This window comes from Notechis scutatus, chromosome 8 (genome assembly GCF_049901735.1).
Source record: "Notechis scutatus isolate UNSWTSFEM ecotype Mainland chromosome 8, rNotScu1.2, whole genome shotgun sequence".
NCBI classification, from domain to species: domain Eukaryota; kingdom Metazoa; phylum Chordata; class Lepidosauria; order Squamata; family Elapidae; genus Notechis; species Notechis scutatus.
The window spans coordinates 8987226-9009687 of NC_142016.1; the positions used below are offsets into that span (position 1 = coordinate 8987226).

Here is a 22462-nt window from a genome sequence, read left to right on the forward strand (position 1 = left end):
CTGCAGGAGAAATCATATCCCCTTTAGTCTCCAAATTACTTTTAAATTCAGTGTGTGTTTTATTAAGTTTGAGGAAGCCTGGACATGAAGCCAGAACATGAAGCCAGCTAAATGTGTTCAGTCCTTCCACCTCACTTGAATGGATTGGCTGAGTTTCTCTTTTCCCTGGTCTCGTTTTACACATCAGGCACGCAGGCTTAATTTATGTATTTATTTATTTAATTTATTTGATTTGTCAATTGCTTACAAGATAATAGGTATAAGTATATACATAGTTATGAATATATGAAATGGGTACATATAAGAAAAAATAAAAGAAACAATAGGACAGGGACGGTAGTTGGTACGCTTATGCACGCCCCCTACAGACCTCTTAGGAAAGGGGTGAGGTCAATAGTACAGTCTAAGGTTAAAGTTTTTGGGGTTTGGGGAAGAAACTATAGAGCCAGGTAGAGTATTCCAGACACTCTGTTGCTGAAGTCGTATTTCCTGCAATCAAGTTTGGTGCGGTTAACCTTGAGTTTGTATCTATTGTTTGCTCTTGTGTTGTTATGGTTGAAGCTGAAGTACTCATTGACAGGTAGGACATTGCAATGTATGATTTTATATACCATACTTAGATCAGAACCTTTCTCCCTTTTCTTCTAAAGAAGACCATCTTGGCATGTTGCCGCCACTTGCAAGTAGTGTCTAGATTCCTTTAGTCCTCTTCCTGCTGCTTTTCTGGACATTTTTTCCTTAGGAACAACATTTTTTGCAAAAACATTGCTCTGCTTCTGATGCATTATGGAAATTTGCTCCACCAACCTAGCAACTAGCCTCCACTACCTAGGAGGTCCTAGGAGATGTGAACATATAGGGTCATTTTGAAAACTTAAAACTCTTAGAAATTTGTAAGGCCTATTGACTTGAAGAAGCGTAGACTGAGGGATTCTGGGAGTTGAAGTCCACACATCTTCAAACTGCCACGGTTGAGAAACGTTGGACTAGAGAGAATCGTGCTTAACTGAACTCCCTGGATCTTAGAAATATAGTTTCAGTTAGAGATAAAAGTTTAGTCTTGCCGGTTTTATTTCATATGAGAGGGTTCCTAATCATGGCTTCCTAAACTATAGTTAGATGTAAATATGCTGTTTAAATTAACAGTAGGCATCTTGACATCTTCCAGATTTTTCGGTAGGTCTCTCTTACAGTCCTTTTCTGGTGGCCATGATAGTTGGAACCAGGAGAAGCTGAAAGCCACAACATCTGCAAAACGACAGATACTGTATGGCTTGGGAAGAAGCCTAACTCGAAAGAAACATCGTGTGGGGTTTAGTTGAAATAGCTCCAATGGCTTGGTTTGTGAGTTAGAACAATGGCTTAAATCCTGCATAGCACAAAGCCATGAATCCCATGCCAAGGTTGATGTCGTCCTAGGACTTGCCAGCCATTTTGAAAGCTGCACTCAAAAGCGGGGGTGGGGCTGGTCTTGAGTGGACAAGGAGCTTTAAGGGGTACATTAGGTGGTTGAAGCACTGAGAAGTCTTAAGAGATTTATTTTGCAATGAAAAAAAAAAAGGCCTAACGTTCTAAGGGCATGAAAAGGATGTTCATAGATCATCGTCTTGTTTGTTTATTCCTACATTAAGCCAAAAAGAAGCAAACCACTTAATGGCTTAGAGCCATCAGTGAAGGCTGAGTGTGTGCATGAGAGAGAGAGAGAAGAAAGAGAGAGGCTGGGTCCACATACTTCACAGGATTAAGCCAAGTAGAGTTGGCTACTGTGTGCTCAGCAGTTTGGGGTTCTCAGTTGTTGTTTAGCATGCTGGACCAATTAAACCACCAGGATAAGCCACCATATGGTGTGGTTTTTTTGGGCTTGGCTCTGGGAAGCAGTTATATTCTGTTAACCCAGCTTGGGGATTGTGAGAAAATTGGCATTAGGTAGAAACCCGAGAACGTGTATTGTGTTGGTGGTTTTTCTTCAATCTAGTGCTGCCTTTGCACGTTCTCATTGAAACGTTCCATAACTATGGTTAAGTTGGGTTGTTCAGCTGGGGTTAACATGTTCAAGGTGCAGCCAGTGGGATCCAAACAGAACAGTGAGGTCTCTTCCCCAAATTGGTTGGGATTTTGCTGAGATCTCACTGATCAGACCGCCTTAAACCAACTTAACACATATCAGAACGGCGTGACAGCTCAACCCTGCCTTTCTTTGTCTTTTCTCCAAGCACCCCAGTATATTACTCTTTCTCTTACTCTTTCATTTGACTTGATCTCCCAACAGGATTGTCTTTTCCACTCCCTTTGGTGTGATCTCCTACTTCATGATATGGTTGGTGCCCGACATCTCTCAGGGACAAGTCATGTGGTACCTTTTCTTCTACTGCATTTTTCAGACCCTTGTGACGGTGAGTCTGTCCTTTCGCAATGCAGATTTTCGGGCCTTCCTCTTCTCCATGTTCCTTTCTTTTGCCCGACCTTTGCTTGCTTTGATCTTCTGCTCCATACAGCACCTTTATTGGCTATCGTAAAACCAGCATATAGGCAAAATGCTGGATTTAAGATTGTCAAGATGGGAGGGGAGCTCAAATAAGCAAGAAAGGAACATTTTAGCAAGGAGAAGCAAACTTGAATGGACTCTGCTGTGTATATATTGCTGTATAGAACAGGGATCTCCAACCTTGGCAACTTTAAGACTTGTGGGAAAAGTTGGCTGAGGAACTCTGGGAGTTGAAGTCCACAAGTCTTAAAGTTGCCAAGGTTGGAGACCCATGATTATACAATGTATATCTCTGATAACCTGTTTCTAAGATTCTAGTCCCCCTTGTTCTATTGCAGATACATCCACTCTTAGCCCACTGCTTGGAATCTCTTGGCTTAATGTTTACAATTGTAGGAATATTTTTTACTCCTTGTAATTGTGGGGGGCACCATTTTTGCCGTAGAGGTATCCCAATCAATTCATCAACATAGCCTGATAAAATCTGAATCAGATTTTATGTGCTGAATATGCTCTGAAGTCTTTCAGCATATTTTAGAATTTAATTCGGCCTGTTGGTCTCTGTCCTCATAAGGTCCCAAAGCTGGTTTCTCCTTGCACATCCCCAAATCATTTCTTCCAAAAATAGTATGTCTTTGCATGTGTTACATCAAATCAAATCTTGATTGCAGCCATAGCCCAGCATATTATCCTTCTATATTTTGCATTTACAAATGGAATTTGTGTGTACAAGCTTAGCATCTTTCCTCCTTTTCTCCTTGGCAGTGCTTCCATGTTCCTTATTCGGCCCTCACCATGTTCATCAGCAGAGAGCAGAGTGAAAGGGATTCTGCCACAGCCTACCGTAAGAAACCCCCGTTTCTGTTTATGCAAAACTAATATTCAAAGGCTTCCACCCTTCTAACTATGGAAGCCGACTCTTCCCCTTCTGATACACTGAACTGCAAAACACCACAATTTGTGTGTGTGTGTGTGTATCTAAATGTCTGTCTATCTATCTATCTATCTATCTATCTATCTATCTATGATCCATCTACTCATGCATCCACATACCCATCCAGCTATGTCTGTCTGTCTGTCTATCTGTCTGTCTGTCTATCTGTCTGTCTGTCTATCTGACTATCTATGATCCATCTACTCATGCATCCACTTACCCATCCATCTATGTCTGTCTGTCTGTCTGTCTATCTATCTGTCTGTCTGTCTATCTGTCTGTCTGTCTATCTGACTATCTATGATCCATCTACTCATGCATCCACTTACCCATCCATCTATGTCTGTCTGTCTATCTGTCTGTCTATCTATCTATCTATCTATCTATCTATCTATCTATCTATCCATCCATCCATCCATCCATCCATCCATCCATCTATCTGCCTATCTATGATCCATCTACTCATGCATCCACTTACCCATCCATCTATGTCTGTCTATCTGTCTGTCTGTCTATCTATCTATCATCATTCTAGTCTATTCTCAATACATATGTAAGCTTGCACATTTGCACCCTAGATGGCTTTATGGGGGATCTATTAGCCCACTGATGATTGTCTGTCTGTGTTTGCAGAAACATACATAAAATTGTATGATTGAACCCAAGGAAGATGCTAGGAAATTATAAGATTTTCCAGTCTATCCATTCTTTGTTTTCCAGTGGTTGTTTTTAATATTTGTCCCAGTGATCTAAAGAAATCTAAAGGGCAAAGGCAGTTTGATCTTGTTGGACTGCAGTCATTTTTGCTTCAACCACTGTTTAGCTTTCTTATGTAGTTTAGATTAAATGGAAGGGATAGGAAGAACTCTGCTTGTAGTATTCTCCAATACTTATTTCCAGTTTTCCAGTGGGGTAGCTTTTGACTCCTTGCAAAATCCAAGCTGTAATACCTTATTAGCCCATTTAAAGTAGCATTTAATGTGCTGTCTTGAACCCTTCATCCTGATAATCCATTCCACTTATCTGATGTGCTAAGAGCAGCTCATTGTATCATAGGAACTTTCTGACCACAAGTCAAAACATGATCTCCGTCAATAGTGACATAACCAAAAGTAAAGGATTTGAGGCTAACTAGGAATTAATTACTAGGGGCTAAGACACTGAGTTTGTCGATCAGGAAGGTTGGCAGTTTGGTGGTTCGAATCCCTAGCATTGTGTAATGGAGTGAGCTCCTGTTACTTGTCCCAGCTTCTGCCAACCTAGCAGTTTGAAAGCATGTAAAAATACAAGTACAAAAATAGGGACCACTTTGGTGGGAAGGTAACAGCGTTCCGTGCTCCTTTGGCATGTAGTCATACCGGCCACATGACCACGGAGACGTCTTTAAACAGCACTGGCTCTTCAGCTTTGTAACGGAGATGAGCACTGTCCCCTAGAGCCAGAAACGACTAGCACGTATGTGCGAGGGGAGCCTTTAAACTTTAGGAATCCTATCTCTTTCCCTGTTTCATAATTCATAGCACAAGTCTCATTTTCTCCCTTATTGGGAACGAATATAACTTTATAGCTAGGAGATGAGAGATAACGTGAATTATTTTCTTTGATGTTTGAGAAATCCATCTTTAAGAGGTGCTTACTTACATGGCTATCAAGATGATTTCACGTGGATGCATATTGCTTGGAACACCTTGACTAGGTTCACCTATCATTCTAAGCCACAAAATCTAGGGTCTACCTTCACATAATATTCTGGCTCCACCTCAATGAAGGATATTGTAGCTTAGCAGGATGGCTTGGTTGAAGTTTGTGTTCACTAGTTGATGAACCAAAATCTTCATTTTGGTTCAGTTGAGCATGTTGGCCAACCATTGGGGTGTTTACGAACCGAGCCTTGACCTGTATAAATTATGCTTCATGAGGCGGTATTATAAATGAACTGGATTGGATGAACCCACAACTAACTTAAAGCATGGTTGAGTTTAAAATGTGAACGATGATATTCAGGTGCTCAATGAGTTAAAACCAGCATCTACCATTACTTTTGAAAGGGGACTCGGCCTATGTTTTATGCATTCTAATCTTATCTGTCCCTTGTTTCTACAGGCATGACAGTAGAAGTGCTTGGCACTGTCCTAGGAACAGCCATCCAAGGACAGATTGTGGGGAGAGTAGATATTCCTTGTATTCCTGACCCACCTTTCTTGAACATGAACAACTCTTCGGTGGTCCTAGAAGAAGTCAACATCACCCGTGACACGGGTTCGCTTTCTGATACGGTATGGACCCTTACGGACAATTCCGTGTTCTCACTACAATGCGGTAAAGCAGTGTTTGTCAACCTCGGCAAGTTTAAGATGAGTGGATTTCTGGGAGTTGAAGTCCACCCATCTTAAACTTGCTGAGGTTGACAAACACTGTGATAAAGGGTTTGGCTGAAGGATGAGTTGAGAAAAAGATAATCTTCATTTTTGTGGCTGCTTTGTTGGGCTAACCAAAGTGAAAAGACTGATGTTCCGCCTTTTGAGGTAGAATGCCATACAGCCATGATGGCGAACCTATGGCACGCGTGCCACAGGTGGCACTCAGTGTCATTTGTGCTGGAACACGATCTGCAGGTAAACTTACTTTACTGCGCATGTGCATGCCTCACAGCTGATTTTCAGCCGGTTTGAGGCCTTTTTCAGCCTCTAAGAGGCTTGAGGAAGGCTTCTGCAGGCTTTGCAGGCCAAAAACTAGCCCCGTTTCGTCACTTCCTGTTCTTACAAAAATACCGGAAGTGATGAAACGGAGCTAGTTTTCGGCCTGCAAAGCCTGCAGAAGCCTTCCTCAAGCCTCTGGGAGGTCGAAAAAGGCCTCAAATCAGCCAAAAATCGGCTGTGAGGCACAGTGCAGGTAAGGGGTCAGCGGAGGTGGGTGGGTAGGTGGGAATTGCGCACGCATGCGTAGGGGGCATGGGGGCACGTACATTGCCTTCTGGGTGCTGGCACGCAAGCGGGTGTGTGCAAGCACGCGCACAATTTTTGGCACAGGAGCCCCAAAAGGTTAGCCATCACTGCCATAGAGTATCTTCTCCTAGGGAACAAAAATGGGACAGAGCTGTGGTCCAACTTCTTGTTCATTCGAAGAGGTAGTTGGGAACAGATCAAACCAAGAGAGAAGATCAAATCTTCTTTGGTTCTTAGTTGCCAAAGCTGTTCTAATAAGCTGCATCCATATAAGATGCTTCAACTGGTTATTATGTGAGCCTCTTATTTTGGGTTTCCACCAATGTTGAACCCAGAGCTAATTAAATGGGCTTGAGGTGCACAACATGCTAAGATAACCCATGTTAAAATGGATCCTACTTAAAGGCTTATGCAGTCACTGGGTGTGTTGCTGACCTGATTAAAAGTTGTTTTGGTCAGTTTAGAAGTGTTGGTCAGTCTTTCATGTCTGAAACAAATGGGATTTCTGTCAAAAGGAAAAGAAAGCATCTGAATTTATGCTCATATATTAAAATATACGTGTGCAAGATGTAAAATCTTGTTGACACTGGAGAAACAACACAGTCCTCGAGTTACAGTTGAGCCCAGAATTTATGTTGCTAAGTGAGAAATTTGTTAAGTAAGTTTTGCCCCATTTTACGACTTCCCTTGCCACATTTGTTAAGTGAATCTGGCTTCCCCATTGACTTTGATTGTCAGAAGTTGCAAAAGGAGATCACATGTCCCAGGACACTGCAAACGTCACAAGTATGAACCAGTTGTCAAGCATCCAAATGTAAATCACATGACCGTGGGAATGCTGCAATGGTCATAAGTATGAAAAATGGTCATAAGTCGCTTTTTTCAGTGCTGTTGTAACTTCGAACAGTCATTAAATGAACTGATGTAAGTCGAGGACTGCCTGTATTATAGACACAGTTTCGATGTATCTAGTTTAGCTACTAATCTGCAGATCTTGTAACATCAATACCAGGATGTCTCTTCTAATCAGAGTTTGATTTTATCTGGAAGAATTGTTGGGATTCTGGGATTATTGATACTGATTAATTTATAAAACTATTTACAAGATGAAAAAACCCACCTCCTAATGGTTCTGGGGACCATCATTTAGCTAAAACCCAAACCAGCTACTAATTTAGCTACTAACCCAAACCAGGTGACTATGGAACCAATCATGTTTAAAATAAACCCCGGTCAAGTTCTCAGGGTGCCTTATATATAAGATACTGCTTTTAACTGAATGTCTTTGAGGTTGTGGGATGGTTGCTGGCTGCAGGCCATAATAAATGAAAATGAAAATTGAAATTGCTTTGGGAAGGAATATTATACTGTTACTGTTAATAAAATAAATTAACAATATTGTTATTGTTAATATAGCAATAATGGCAGTTGAAGGCTGTTCTCCTTTTCAGTAGGTCATAAAACTTTTTAAATACTTCATGGCCAAGGACAGGTAGTCCTTGATTTACGATGATTAGTTTAACCACAATCCAAAATTACAATAGTACTTAAAAAAATGACTTATGACCCAGCTCGCAGCTATGATGTGGTGTGTCACGTGATTGCAATTTGGGTGTGTTGGCAACTGACTCGCATTTACAACAGTTGCAGCATCAGTTGACTTCCAACAAGCTGGGAAGCCAGAATTATTTAACGATTGTATGATTCACTTAATGACTACATGATTCACTTAACAGCCACCATAAAAATGGTCATGAAACTGGCCTAAGCATCACATAGTGATCAAAATTCCAGTCCCCATTGTAAGTCGAGGAATACTTTTAAGCATCCAATGATGCTTTTCTACAAAATATTCTGCCTGAAATATTGATCACATTTGAAATGTTCCTTTTTTCCACCGTTCTTTCTATCCTTTTACAGAGAAATGCCTATATGATTGCAGCCGGGGTCATTGGTGGGATTTATATTCTTTGTGCTACCATTCTGTCTCTAGGCGTGCGGGAAAGACAAGGTAAGCCAAGTGAATCAACTCACATCATGTAATATTATGTATTCTCAACCATGGCGACTTCTATGTGTGTGGACTTCAATTCCCTAATAACAGGCACAAATAACTAGATGCCTTCATTGAGTTCAAAGCATAGAGGAGTTTACTATTGCAATTACTCCTTATACACAAAAATCTAGTCAACAATTGGTCAAAGTTAAATTGGCACTAGATAAGGGATAATGGAATTCAAGGGGGAAGGGCTGGACTGGGATCTTTTGTGGCAATGCAAGGATTTCAAACTTATAACACATTTAACTCCACCTCCTATTTCAGCCTTTTTCTTCTCCTTCACCAAAATTCCTCAGCTGGCATTGTCCTTGCTTAGAATTCTGGAAGTAGAGTAGACATGCATACAAATTGCAATGATTGGGGTAAACCGGCTTAGATACCTCTCTCTAAAAGGGCAGGAATCTTGAAAGAAATCTTGAAAGCACAGCCAGATTGGTTGAGTCACTGAGGTCAAACAGATGTGAATCCATAATTTGAGTTGAATGATCATCTGCTGAAACAATATATTGCCTCAAAGAGGGATATTGTGATATGCATGGAACCTCTGTAGAAGCCTATAAAACCCTGACCATTTGACTTTAACGTTTTGTTAAATATGCTTTTACTTTAAAATAATGAAGTGAATAGGAATTTAATCATGCCAGCAATTATTTATTTCGGTTCTGCCTTTCCTCGGAGTGTGCAAAGAGTGTTGTTACACAGGACTTGCCCCAAGGATATTTCCACAACTCTAATCCTGGAAAGTAGATTGGACTTGAGTGGGAGAAAGGCTGGCTTAGAGTCATTCAGGAGATCCACGATTGAAGGGGGAGCTGAATTTGTCAAGTGGGGAGATCCAACCTTTTTGAAAGGCCAGTAGTGTCAAGCAGCTCAAATCAGGACAGATCCTTTCTAAAGAGATCTACGCCATCCTTTCAGAAGTGTTCTCTGGCCCCCAAAATGCACTCTGATGACACCCTACTAATGAAGGATGGGTTTTTTTTTTTCTCTTGCTGGATACCGGAGGCGTGTTCAGTATCACTACTCCTACTAATTATGTCAACAGACTCATCAGAGGGTTACAAAAATCGCTTGCTTGCCCCTTGGGACAAACTGATTGTAACTTTCTCTCCCGTGCCACTCCTGTTTAATACCTGAGCAAACTCTGAGGGAGAAAATCACAGTCTTGTGCAAGAGTTGGGGATTGCATAAAGCTGCCGTGCCTAGCCTCAGCTTCTCTCTCATGAGGCAACCCCACATTCTGGTTCTAACCAGCTGCAGGGAAGCAGAAGTTGGCTCACTCCCTGGATGTGTTCTCTGCTTAGTCTTCGGGAGGACGTGACATCAACCTCCTGAAGGAAAGCACCTTCTCAAGCCCACAGTGGCATGGAGGCCTTGCCTGGAGGATGCTTATCAAAAGAGCCGCACCTCTTCAGCAAATATTACCTGATACCTCACCCTTGTCCACACACTTCACGTCTGAGAAATCCTCCTGAGTGTTCCTTCAAGAGAAAAGCCTTATCACCTCATGCACAATATTAAGATTAGCTGAGAGAGGAAGTTTGATGGGCAAACTTCCAAAGATAGGACCGATGGGATGAAGTCATCAAAGGATAGGGCTGGATCATCTTTCGCTGATGGCTCACATTAGCTAAAGATAGCACACATTTACTCCAGTATAGGTCATTCTCAACTCACAATCTGTTGTTTAGCAACTGTCTGACGACACTGAGAAAAGCCACTTATGACCAGTCATTGCATTTATGAGGGGTTGCAACCTCCCCATGGTCACGGGATCAAAATGGAGGCGCATGGCAACCAGCATGTATTTACAAAGGTTGCAGGGTCCTGGGATCGCACAGTCGCCCTTTGCAACTTTCCAACAAGGAAGCCAATGTGGGAAGCTGGATTTACTTAACAAGCATGGCAAAAAAGGGCAGTAAAATCAGGCGTGATCCACTTAACAACCACAATCCCATTGTCATAAGATGAGGACTATTTGTTTCTGAATGTCTATGGAGATTGTCAATCATCCAGGTCATGGTTGTCCCAAAGGTGCTTTTCCAAAAGACAACTGGACTTTCTTGGGTTTTTTTTCCTTCGCTCCTCATCCAGGAAATGAATTGAAGAATGAACTGAAGAAGCTTCTCGGATGAGAAGGGAAATGTTTTCAAGGACAAAAACCAAGGAAGTCCAGTCACCTTTTGGAAAAGCACCTTTGGGACTACCTGTATCTACTTTGTCCAAATCTTTTTGCATTGATTTATCAGCTTGGTGCTGCCTTTTGCACCAATAAAAGGGTTGGAAAACACCCTAATATCCAGCCTTTGTTTCTCTCTGAGGCAGACAATGGGATGGGCTGAAGGAAATGCACACTGAACAAATGCAGTTAAGGGGAAACCTTTGAACAGCCCTGTTGTTTAAGTGGTGTTTGCATCATACCTAAGCTTAAGTTTCTGATTAGGGGGAAGAGTGAAGGTTTCTATGTTTTACTCTGGATTTATGGAAACTGCTGATTTGATCTCTTTCCTACAACAGAGGAGGAGCTCACTCAAGGCAGCTGTCCTTTTAAACCAGGGGTGTCCAACCTTGGCAACTTTAAGACTTGTGGACTTCAACTCCCAGAATTCCTCAGCCAGCAAAGCTGGCTGAGGAATTCTGGGAGTTGAAGTCCACAAGTCTTAAAGTTGCCAAGGTTGGACACCCCTGTTTTAAACCTTCTTGGACATCTTCCTCCTCCTCCTCCTCCTCCTCCTCCTCTGGCTGGCAAAATTAGGATAAATTATGCAAACAAGAACAATGATGGAATTACACAAGAACATGAAAAATAACAAATGGTGTGTTCTAGAAATACGGTAGCCAAATACTTACGATCCAGAACGTCCATGGAAGAGAAGATGCTCACCTGCTCCTTGTGCTTTGCTCCACAGAGTCTTCCGAACTTCAGTTGGCTGAGCCGGTTTCCTTCTTCCAGGGTCTGAAGCTGGTTATGAAACATGGACCCTACATCAAGCTGATTGCGGCTTTCCTGTTCACCTCCCTTGCTTTCATGGTGAGAAAACTTCCAGTCTTTCCCATCACAACTTCTTCATCACACTTCCATCCAGTGAGTAGTGTCAAGCTGGCCACGCCCACCCAGTTGGCCACACCCACCCAGTCAGCCACGCCCACTTGCCCCCCCCCCCCACCCCCGCAAGGTCAACCCTGACAGCCCTGATGCAGGCCTCAATGAAATTGAGTTTGACACCCCTGTACTAGAGCACAGGTAGACCTTGACTTACAACCATTCATTTAGTTTAACGTTACAGCAAATGCTGAAAAAGGTGGCTTGCAATTGGTCCTCATACTTACAAGTGTTGCAGCATCCTCACAGTCATGTGTTCAGAATTCGGGCCCTTGGTAACCAACATGTATTTACCATGTGTTTGCAGTGTCCCAGAGTCAAGGGATCCACCATTTGTGACCTCCTCATCTGTTGCTTCTGACAAAGTCAATGAGGGAAGCCAATTCGCTTAACAACTGCATGATTCAATTAACTCCCATAGCAAAAAGGGTAATAAAATTGGGCATGACTTACTTCACAACTGCCTTGTTTAGCAATGGAAATTCTTGCCCCAACTGTGGTTGTAAGTCAAGGATTACCTGCATCTTGAGTACATCCTAAAGGGATCCCAGATCTTTCTTCTCAGAGTTTAACCTGGGAAATGTCTAAAGCTCTTGTTGGAAAGTCTGTTTTGATTGTCTGGACCAAGTTGAAGGACCCTACATGTTCTGAATCTACATGCTCCCTAAGAATGCCCACGGCCTCAACATTTTGGAGAATGTACTGCCCAAATATCAGGAGTGATGCTGAGGCCACTGCTCAGCTGAATCCTTCTGCTCTGTTGTTTGCTTCTAATTCAATAATGGACAATGAATTCCACTTTCCACCCTTCAGCTCTCTGGGAATATAATGAATATTTATTGCCTCTACCTTTTCTCCTTCTCTTTGGCATTTCTCCAATAGCCTCCTCTCCTCTACTTTCCTCCCCTTAAGTAGACAAAACAAAGATCTGCATTCTTTCAGGACTTCGCTTCTGGAATTTTACAGAACAGCATTTCTCCACCTTGGCAATGTTAAGATGTGTGTGGACTTCAACTCAGCAGACTTCTTGGGCTGGGGATTTCTGAGAGTTGAAGTCCATACGTCTTAACATTGCCAACGTGGAGAAACATTGTGGAGAACTCTATTCTGGTAAGGGTTGGGTTTTTTTGTTTTTTTTTTCAATTGCCATCTTCCTTTTTTTCCTTGCCAAAATACTCTTGCTTTTTTCCACTGACATGTCTTGTTTCTTCCCAGCTGTTGGAAGGGAACTTTGCCTTGTTCTGCACTTACACCTTGGGGTTCCGCAACGAGTTCCAGAACATTCTGCTCGCCATCATGGTATGTGTTCTGCAAGGCATGCAATGACCTTCCTCCCTCCCTCCCTCCCTCCTTTCTCTTTCTTTCTTTCTTTCTTTTCTTCTTTCCCCTTTTTCTACATGAGTTCAACTGTCCCTGGCATGACAGCTTTAGCTGGGTCAAGATTTACTGCTGATGTTATATAACCTACTAATCTTGCTTAGTTAGTTTTTGTGTGATTTAATATGTTGGGTAGAGTTAATTACTTTATAGTTCAATATACTTTCTCAACCCTAAAGTTGGATTATTTATTTATATTGCCAATATTTATTCTTGGGGACCTTGAGTGGGCCACCATATCATAAAACTTAGCTCAAGAAAACAAGAATGCAATGAAGACCCCATAATTGAGGCTCCTACGGAAAACCTATGACCCAAAGCAAATTCAAACAGAAGTGCTTAAAGTTACGTGTCAAAGTCAGCAAGATTCAGATCATATTTCCAAGGGGAGGATATTCCAAAGAGTGTGATGGGAACAAGAGAGGGGTTTGAGTATCTCTTTGAGTAATATTTTCAATAACTAGGAAAGTTTTTGATTAATGTTTCTAGTTCTTTGAAGTAACACAGACTGTTCTCCATATTCCAAACCCAATGTGTTTGAACTGTATATAAACCAATCCCCTATTTTGGGGGAGGTCCCCTCCCTTTCATCCATGGGGTTCCTCTCTTTACTTAGGCACAAATCTATATATATATATATATATATATATATATATATATATATATATATATATATATATATATATATATATATATATATATATATATATGTATGTATATATATATATATGTATATATATATGTATATATATATATATGTATATATATATATGTATATATATATATATATATGTATATATATATAAAAGCAAAATATCACTCAGGCATCATCACAAAATCTCCAGAACCATAAAGCCTACAAACTTGAAATTTGGCACGTATGTTCCTCTTGGCTTCTAGGTGCTCACTAAGAAAGGATTTTTCAGAGCATCAATATTTCATATATTATTATTCACACGCTCTGATGCTAAGGAGTTCTATTCCCCCTCCCCACCTGAAAAGAAATCTGTTCCCAATGCAAAACACAAGCAGAGGAGTTTCAGTTTTACTTTCACAGCAGCAAGCAGCTTTAGTACAGAACAGTTGAGTTAAGCCATGCCCAGGCTCCTTGTTGTCTCCTTGTTGCTCACACAGCAAATACGGTTTCAGTTTCCATATTTCAGTTTCCAAACAGCCCTCAACTCTCTCACGCTAGCCAGATGAATACCGATGGATGCTGGTAGGCAGAGGCACAATTTTTTCCCCCTTATTTCCTCTTCCCAAAAAACTAAGCCCAGCCACATAGCTTCATAGTGAAGCACAGGTATCGAGCTAATAAAGATATACTGTATTAAACTACCTGTCCTATTTAGGCAAGGCACACAGAGCTAATGAATCTTGCCAATAACTCACAGATAACAAGTGGGCCTTTATTCTTGCCCTGTGAATCTTAGATCCTCGGCAGAGACGGCTAGACCAGAGATCAGGTCTTTCCCGGCAAGGCTTCACCCAATAGATCCCAGGGCTGGGCTGCTCAGCACAAGTAGTCCTTGATTTACAACCATTCATTTTAGTGATCATTTGAAGTTACAACGGCATGAAAAAAAGTAACTTATGACCGTCTTTCACGCTTACGCCAGCTGCAGCATCCCCATGGTCAATGATCAAAATTCAGAAGATTGGCAACTGGCATGTACTTATGACGGTTGCCGTGTCCCGGGGGTCACATGATCCCCCTTTTGCGACCTTCCGGCAAGCAAAGTCAACGGGGAAGCCAGATTCACTCAACAACCAGGTTACCGACTTAACAGCCTGCATTGATTCACTTAACAACCACGGCAAGAACGGTGGTAAAATGGGGCAAAACTCACTTAACGAACCGTCTCTCTGGAAATGTTGGGCTCCGCCGTGGCCGTAAGTCGAGGACCGCCTGTGGTAAAGTGAAGAGCGTCCTCGTGGGAGAAGTCTTTCCGCTGTCGGATTCTGCAAGAGAACCAACCGGAGGACGTTCAGTGGGGAAAGCCACCCTTCAAAAGGAGCCGAACCCAGGCGATTAACCCTCTTTCTTGGAAAGACGGAGTCGTTGATCACAAAACAAGGCGTTCTTTGTCTGCTTTTAGAAGCTGGTCTGAAAAGATACGCGAAACCAAAACCCAGGCTGATCTTTTGTCCAAAGCCTGCCGTTTTTCTCCCCTCCTGCCGGCCCTTCATCACGAGAGAGAGAAAAAGCTGTCTTGATCAGGCTCGGAATGGAAGTCTTGGAGCCAAGTTGTCTGAGAAGGCCTGAGAAGGAGGAGAGGGGGGAAGAAGAAAAGACCAGGCTTTGTGCCAAGCCAGAAAGGAGTAGAAACCAACCAACCCCCCCCCGTCTTTCCAAGGAGCACGGAAGAAAGTAGCCCATTTGGGGGGGGGGATCTATCCAATGCACTGGAGCCTAAACTAATCTAACCGTCTGGGGGAATCCCAATTGCCAAACCCATCAAAATGTAGAAATGCTTTAAAAACAAAAAACAAAACTCCACAACTTTGCAAGTCATCTGAAGCAGTGATCCCCAACCTTTTTTACGCCGCGGCCCGGTACCGGCATCAGCTGGGCGCCGCCATCTTTTTGATGAAAAAGTGCTTCCGGTGACCTCACCGAAGCACGTTTTCATCAAAAAGATGGCGCGCTAGCGCTCGTGAGCTTTCCGGTAGAAATGGCTTTCTCCAGAAAAGCTCACGAGCGCGCGCCATCTTTTGATGAAAGCGCTTCGTGAGCTTCTACCCGGAAAAGCTCACCGGAAGCACTTTTTCATCAAAAAAAGATGGCGGCGCCCAGCAAGCCAGCGGCCCGGTAGGACTTGTTCCGCGGACTGGTACCGGTCCGCGGACCGGTGGTTGGGGACCCCTGATCTGAAGGATGACTTTGAACTGTAGCTGACAGCAGACCTCAGATTTAGGGCTGTAAACTCCCACCTGTCATTTGCTAATTTGCTTTCCTTTCCCACGTTCTCAAAAAGAGGAAAATATTAACATGGTCGTTCACACACACACACACACACACACACACACACACACACACACACCAGAGCATCACACCTATTCCAAGCTTTTACCAAGTCAATTACAAACCTACATGCCAAACTTGAGAAGTTTGTTTTGAGCTTTGAGCTTGCCTTGTGTTTTCGATGCCTTTAAAGCGGAGGTGGTCTTCAGCAGGTTCTGACCAGTTCTGGAGAAACCAGTAGCGGAAATTTTGAGTAGTTTGGAGAACGGCAAACAGCAAAGTTTGGAGATTTTACAGTATCCTCCTTCCCCTGCCATGCCCACCAAGCTATGCCCACAGAACCAATAGTAAAAAATTTTTGAATCCCACCACTGCTTTAAAGATAAAGGTAAAGCTTCCCCTCACACATACGTGCTAGTCGTTTCCGGCTCTAGGGGGCGATGCTCATCTCTGTTACAAAGCGAAAGAGCCAGCGCTGTCCGAAGACGTCTCCATGGCCATGTGGCCGGCATGACTAAATGCCAAAGGTGCACAGAACACTGACCTTCCCACCAAAGTGGTCCCTATTTTTCATCTTGCATTTTTACACGCTTTTGAACTGCTAGGTTGGCAGAAGCTGGGACAAGTAATGGGATCTCACTCCGTTACGCGGCACTAAGGATTCGAACCGCCAAACTGCCGACCTTTCTGATCGACAAGCTCAACATCTTAGCCACTGAGCCCCCGTGTCCCTTTTGATGCTTTTAGAATATTGCGTTTACTCAGCCTCTCTGATTAATTTACGGTCCGATGCATTCTGCATGACCCCAAAGTTAGGTTTAACTCAAGACCCCGGTCAGTGGGTTATTGGAACGTGGCCAAAGGGTCCTTATGCACAAGCAGCGAAGGGTGTCAATAAAGGGAAGCAAGGGGAAAATTTATGGGCACTGATGTGCTCCAACTGCTATTAGTGTCTGTCATGCATGTAGTCCTTGACTTTGCAAGCACAACTGGGGGCAGAATTTCCATTGCCAAGCAAGATGGTTGCTAAGCGGGTTGTGCTCAGTTTTTTGCAATGGTTGTTCAGCGAATCACTGCAGTGAATAATGAGGTTGTTAAGTGAATCTGGCTCCTCCTATGGCCTTAGCTTCCCAAAAACCAGTCAGGAAAGTCGCAAGTGGAGATCATCCTGCTACGTTGGCCTTAAGTGAGAGGAACAGTTGTAAGTCGTTGTTGTAACTTTGAATGGTCACTACAAGAATGGTTGTAAATTGAATTCTCCTTATTCCAGTGGTGATAGAATCTTTAGAAGTAGGTCATCAAAAATGAGAATGAAAATGCCCCGTACGGCTAGTTTCTCCTCAAACTCAGTGGTGGGATTCAAATTCTTTGACTACCAGTTCTGTGGCCGTGGCTTGGGAAGGATACTGCAAAATCCCATTCCTTCCCAGCCCCACCCCACTAACCTGCTTTCCAGCTCCATTCTCCTGTGCAGGGCAACCAAAGAAGACCCAGCCGATCAGCTGGGACTCAATGGGAGGCAGAGAAGAGATGGGGGCGGGGCCAGTCAGAGGTGGGATTTGCCGGTTCTCCGAACTACTCAAAATTTCCGCTACCGGTTCTCCAGAACTGCTCAGAACCTGCTGAATGCCACCTCTGCTCAAACTGCTAGTTTCTCCTCTGTTTTTTTTATTTCAAATGCGATGGGACTGTTACGACTGAAAGCAGGAAGAGGGGGCTCAATTTCCCACATTGGAAGAAAATCTGCTGTGGACTAGAATGTTGCCAAAGGGAGGAGCTGATATGCAAGTTTTCTGTTATGCAAAGCTGCTGCCACTGAGGCTTTTTGCCATCCAGGATTCCAAGATGCTATTAATATGTAGAGCAGCCTTTTGGGGAAGAGCCGAGCTGAATGGGAACAGCAGCTTCAAAGCAGCCATTTTTAGCTCATTCCGATGGACGTCCGTCCGTTGTTGGCGGCTCAGCTTTATATTTGAGGCAGCCTGGTCATGAATGGAAGAGACGCTTTTGAGGGATGTTGAAGCCCTTTCAGCCAAAGAGCCATTGCAATCCCCAGCCGCCAACCCTTCACTCACGCCCCCCTCCCCCACGCGCTTCCCTGGGAGATTAAGACTTTGTCTGGGCCACAGCAGCGGGAGACGAGGGTCGGCCCTTAGAAGCCAGTCTTGCATTATTCAAAGAATAGATGGCCAATCTCTTCTCACGCTTTTTGCTTTTAGTTTTTCCCCTGGATATGATTCCAAACAAAGCTTTGGTTTGCTAACAGCTGCTATTTATATTTCCCAAGAATGCTTTTGCCGGTCCAAGGGTGTGACTGAATATAAAAATGATGCTAGACTACATTTGGGGGAGGGGGGAGGTTGCTTTGAATTGAAACATGTCCATATCTCTGTGCTCCATCTGCTGTTTGTGGAAAGTTTTTTCTCCCCCCTGATGTAAACGAAACTTTTCACAAACAGCAGGTGGAGCCGAGATCTAGGCATAAAAGAATATATATGGATGCTCAGAAAAGCCACGTTGCTTCCTTATTTCAGCCTATGGCTCTTGTGACTTTGGCATAAAGCACATTCTTATAACATGCTGCACCTAGAGCCTGAATTAGCCTGTTTCCCAAGTTGCCACAATACACTGAACATCAACTAAAAATAAAACTAAACATAAGCGAGAAAAACTGACAAAACTAATTGTGAATCTTTAGCCTCCCTCAGGTCATCAAACTTAAATTCCTTCTTTGTGGAATCTAAACCCACTTCTGGTCTACAGGTAGTCCTCAATTTATAAACATTCATTTAGTGTCCATTTGAAGTTACAATGACACTGAAAAAAGCTACCTATGACCGTTTTTCACACTTATGACCGTTGCAGAATCCCCATGGTTAGGTGATCAAAATTCAGACACTTGGCAACTGACTCGTATTTATGACGGTTGCAGTGTCCTGGGGTCATGTGATATATCTTCATTAACGACTTAGATGAGGGAATAGAAGGGGAACTTACCAAATTTGCAGATGATAATAAGCTGGTAGGAATAGATAAGACCCAAGAAGCTAGGCTCAAGATCCAGATGGATTTTGACAGACTAGAACACTGGGCCATATCTAACAAAATGAAATTCAATGTAGAGAAAAGTAAAGTCCTACACTTAGGCAAGAAAAACCAAAAGTGCATATATAGACTGGGTAAAACCAGGCTCAGTGGCAGTAACTGGGAGAGGGATCTTGGAGTGGACAACCAGCTAAATAGGAGCCAGCAGTGTGCAGCAGCAGCAGCCAAAAAAGCTAATGCAATCCTAAGTTGCATTAACAGAGGGATACAATCGAGATCAAATGAGGTACTAATACCACTCTATAAAGCCTTAGTAAGACCACACCTAGAGTACTGCATCCAGTTTTGGTCACCACACTATAAAAAAGATGTTGAGGCTCTAGAAAAAGTGCAGAGAAGAGCAACCAGGAGGATTAGGGGACTGGAGGCTAAAACATACGATGAACAGTTGCAGGAACTGGGCATGGCTAGTCTAGGGAAGAGAAGGACCAGGGGAGACATGATAGTGGTCTTCCAATATTTGGGGGGCTGCCACAGGGAGGAGGAAGGGGTCAAGCTGTTTTCTAAATAGCCAGTAGGCCAGACAAGGAATAATGGATGGAAACTGAACAAGGAGAGATTCAACCTGGATATAAGGAGAAATGTTTTGACAGTGAGAACAATCAACCAATGGAACAGCTTGCCTTTGGAAGTTGTGGGAGCGCCATCACTGGAGGCTTTCAAGAGACTGGACTGCCATTTGTCAGAAATGGTGTAGGGTCTCCCGCTTGGGCGGGGGGGTTGGACTAGATGACCTATAAGGTCCCTTCCAACTCTGATTATCTGTTATCTGATCCCCTTTTGCGACCTTCAGACAAGCAAAGTTAATGGGGAAGCCAGATTCTTTTTTAAAAAAATATATTTTTTGTTAATTTTCTTTTTTTTTTTTACATCGTAAAACATCTTGGTATCAACAACGTTCTTGGCATCTATACAGGATTTTGGTTTAAATATCATAAAACATTATATTGCATTTGCCTACTATTAAATAATATCTTTAGCTATAATTACTATTCTTATATCTTTATATAGTTTACAAAATTTTATTTTACTTTCTTAAGGGTTGTTTCAATTAACATTTTTGTCTCGCTTCTTGGTTCTGTTTGTTAGCCATTTATACCAATTGTTCCAAATTGTAAAGAATTCAGAGTCGTCTTTTTCTTTCAGTTTCATTGTTAGCATATTCATCTCAGCACTTTCTGTTTACTTTCTGTATTATTAGTTCTTCATTGGGGGTATTTGGTGTTTTCCATACCTGCGCAAAGGCTATTCTGGCAGCTGTTGCAATATGTAACACTAAGTATTTTACTTCTTTCGGTAAACTTTCTTTGAGGATTCCTAAAAAGAAGGATTCCGGTCTGAGCTCAATCTGATAGCCAGTGATCTCTTTTAACCAATTTTTAATTTGAATCCAGTATGTCCTGGCCTCAGGGCACATCCACCACATGTGATAAAATGTACCATCAACTTTTTTGCAATAGGGAAGCCAGATTCACTTAACAAACGTGTGACAAATTTAACTACTGCAGTGATTCTTAACAACGGTGGCAAGCAAGATTGCAAAATGGGGCAAAACTCTCTTAGCAACAAAAAAAAATTTGCGCTCAGTGGTGGCCGTAAGTTGGGTCTGTAATCAGTGGGTTCAGCCTTTCTGCTTCTCTTCGTTATAACTGAGCAGGAAGTGAGTCAAGTTACTTTATTGCTGTACGGAAATTTCTAACCAGGCTAGGCCAAAAGAGTAGGGACTCTCAGATGGTGTTGGGGATGTTTATATTAGCCTGTCCAATGGGGAACACTTGGTTCCGTGCTTGTGTATGTGGTTACTGTAATTGTTTTATTGCATTATAAGATGCAAATAATATCTTAAAAGAATGCAGATAGTAGATAGCTCAATAGAGAGAAAAAATGTAAAATATGAATTAAAAATTGTTAACAGTGTGCTAATTTAGATAACTTAAAGCTTTAAAGATAAGGGGGGAGTTTATACTGATGTTAACTATAATTCTGAAATGTTAATGAACTTAAGGTTGCTTGAACTGTGAAGTTAAAAATAAGTGGCATTGATAGCCTGTCGCAAAAGGCATACAATTACTTTATAACATAATTATGATTTGTATCTTGAGCTTGGTGAATAATACTGAGGTCTCCACTGTAATGTTATTTATTGTTGTTTATGAATATTAAAAGCTAAAAAAAAGAATGATCCTGAGAAAAAAGGAAAGGAAAGGGGGGGGGAATGCTTGAAAAAATAGATAACTTCCCCTTTATTTTATTATCTGTTTGTTTTGGGTGCCTTTGAGTCAGTTTTTGACCCCCTGATGACTTCCTGGAAAAAGTCCCTGCAGTTTTCTCAATAAGATTTGCAGAAGCGGTTTGCTTAAGTGACAGGGACTGGCTCAAGATCATCCATTGGGCTTTGTGCCTAATGTCTGACTAGAACTCCTCTCCTGGTTTCTAGCCTGAATTCTGAATTCCACTGTACTAAACTGGATCTCTCCCTTCTTTATGCTCCAATGGATTTCTAAACATGGCTTTGGAAAGAGTTTTCACTTTCTGCACATTTTAATGGATGAAGCTTGATGGCAATCCATGTATACAAAAATACGATAGAAATAGTGGTAATCAGAGCAGCAGATTCTTCACACGTGGCATTTTAGGCTGCCACAAAACCCGTGCAAAGTCTTCTTCTGGTTGACTTAAATACAGGTAGTCCTCGACTTGCAATGGTCCTTGTTTAGTGACCATTTGAAATCACGACGGTGCTGAAAAAAGTGACTTACAACCGATGTTTGCCCTTATGAACATCGCAGCAGCCCCATGATTGCGTGACCAAAATTTTGGCAACTGGCATGTATTTACAAATGCTTGGCAACTGGCATGTACTTATGACGGTTGCAGTGTCCGGAAGTCACATGATCAGCATTTCCAACCAGGTTCTGACAAGCAAAGACAATGAGGGAAACCGAATTTGCTTAGTGACTGTAGGATTCACTCAACAAATGCAATGATTCTCTTAACGACGATGGCAAAAACGTCATAAAATGGCCTGTGATTCACTTAACAATGCCTTGCTTAACAACAGAAATTCTGACCCCAATTGTGGTTGTAGGTCGAATCCCATCTACAGTATAATAAACATTCTTTTCTTTCCCTTTTGTTGTTTCTCTTGCAGCTCTCAGCCACGCTGACCATCCCTTTGTGGCAGTGGTTCCTTATACGTTTTGGGAAGAAAACTGCTGTTTACATTGGCATCTCGGTGAGTGAATACCAATAGTCCTCATCTTATGACCGGTCGCTTAGTGACCATTCAAAGTTACAACAGATTCCCCCAAAAGGTACTTACGACTTAATTTCAATGTTACAATAACTGCTCCTCCTCCCATGATTACGTGATTGCATTTCGGGCATTTGGTAACCGGCCTGCATTTATAAGAGTCTGCAATGTTTCCAATCAAATTGTTTGTGATTTACAACTTTTTTTTTTTTTTGCCAGAAACCAGGGTTTACTTT

At 42.3% G+C, this 22462-nt stretch overlaps 1 protein-coding gene across 2 annotated transcripts in view; it reads left to right on the top strand.

Moving 5' to 3' along the window:
* MFSD2A (MFSD2 lysolipid transporter A, lysophospholipid) overlaps positions 1-22462 on the top strand; it is a 47808-nt gene that overhangs the window by 16063 nt on the left and 9283 nt on the right. For both annotated transcript variants that reach the window (XM_087970568.1, XM_087970569.1), the window contains exons 4-10: positions 2270-2393; positions 3251-3329; positions 5523-5695; positions 8285-8375; positions 11333-11454; positions 12742-12825; positions 22125-22208. In XM_087970568.1, the coding sequence (XP_087826694.1) occupies positions 2270-2393; positions 3251-3329; positions 5523-5695; positions 8285-8375; positions 11333-11454; positions 12742-12825; positions 22125-22208 (757 nt within the window). The remainder of the gene's footprint in view (positions 1-2269; positions 2394-3250; positions 3330-5522; positions 5696-8284; positions 8376-11332; positions 11455-12741; positions 12826-22124; positions 22209-22462) is intronic.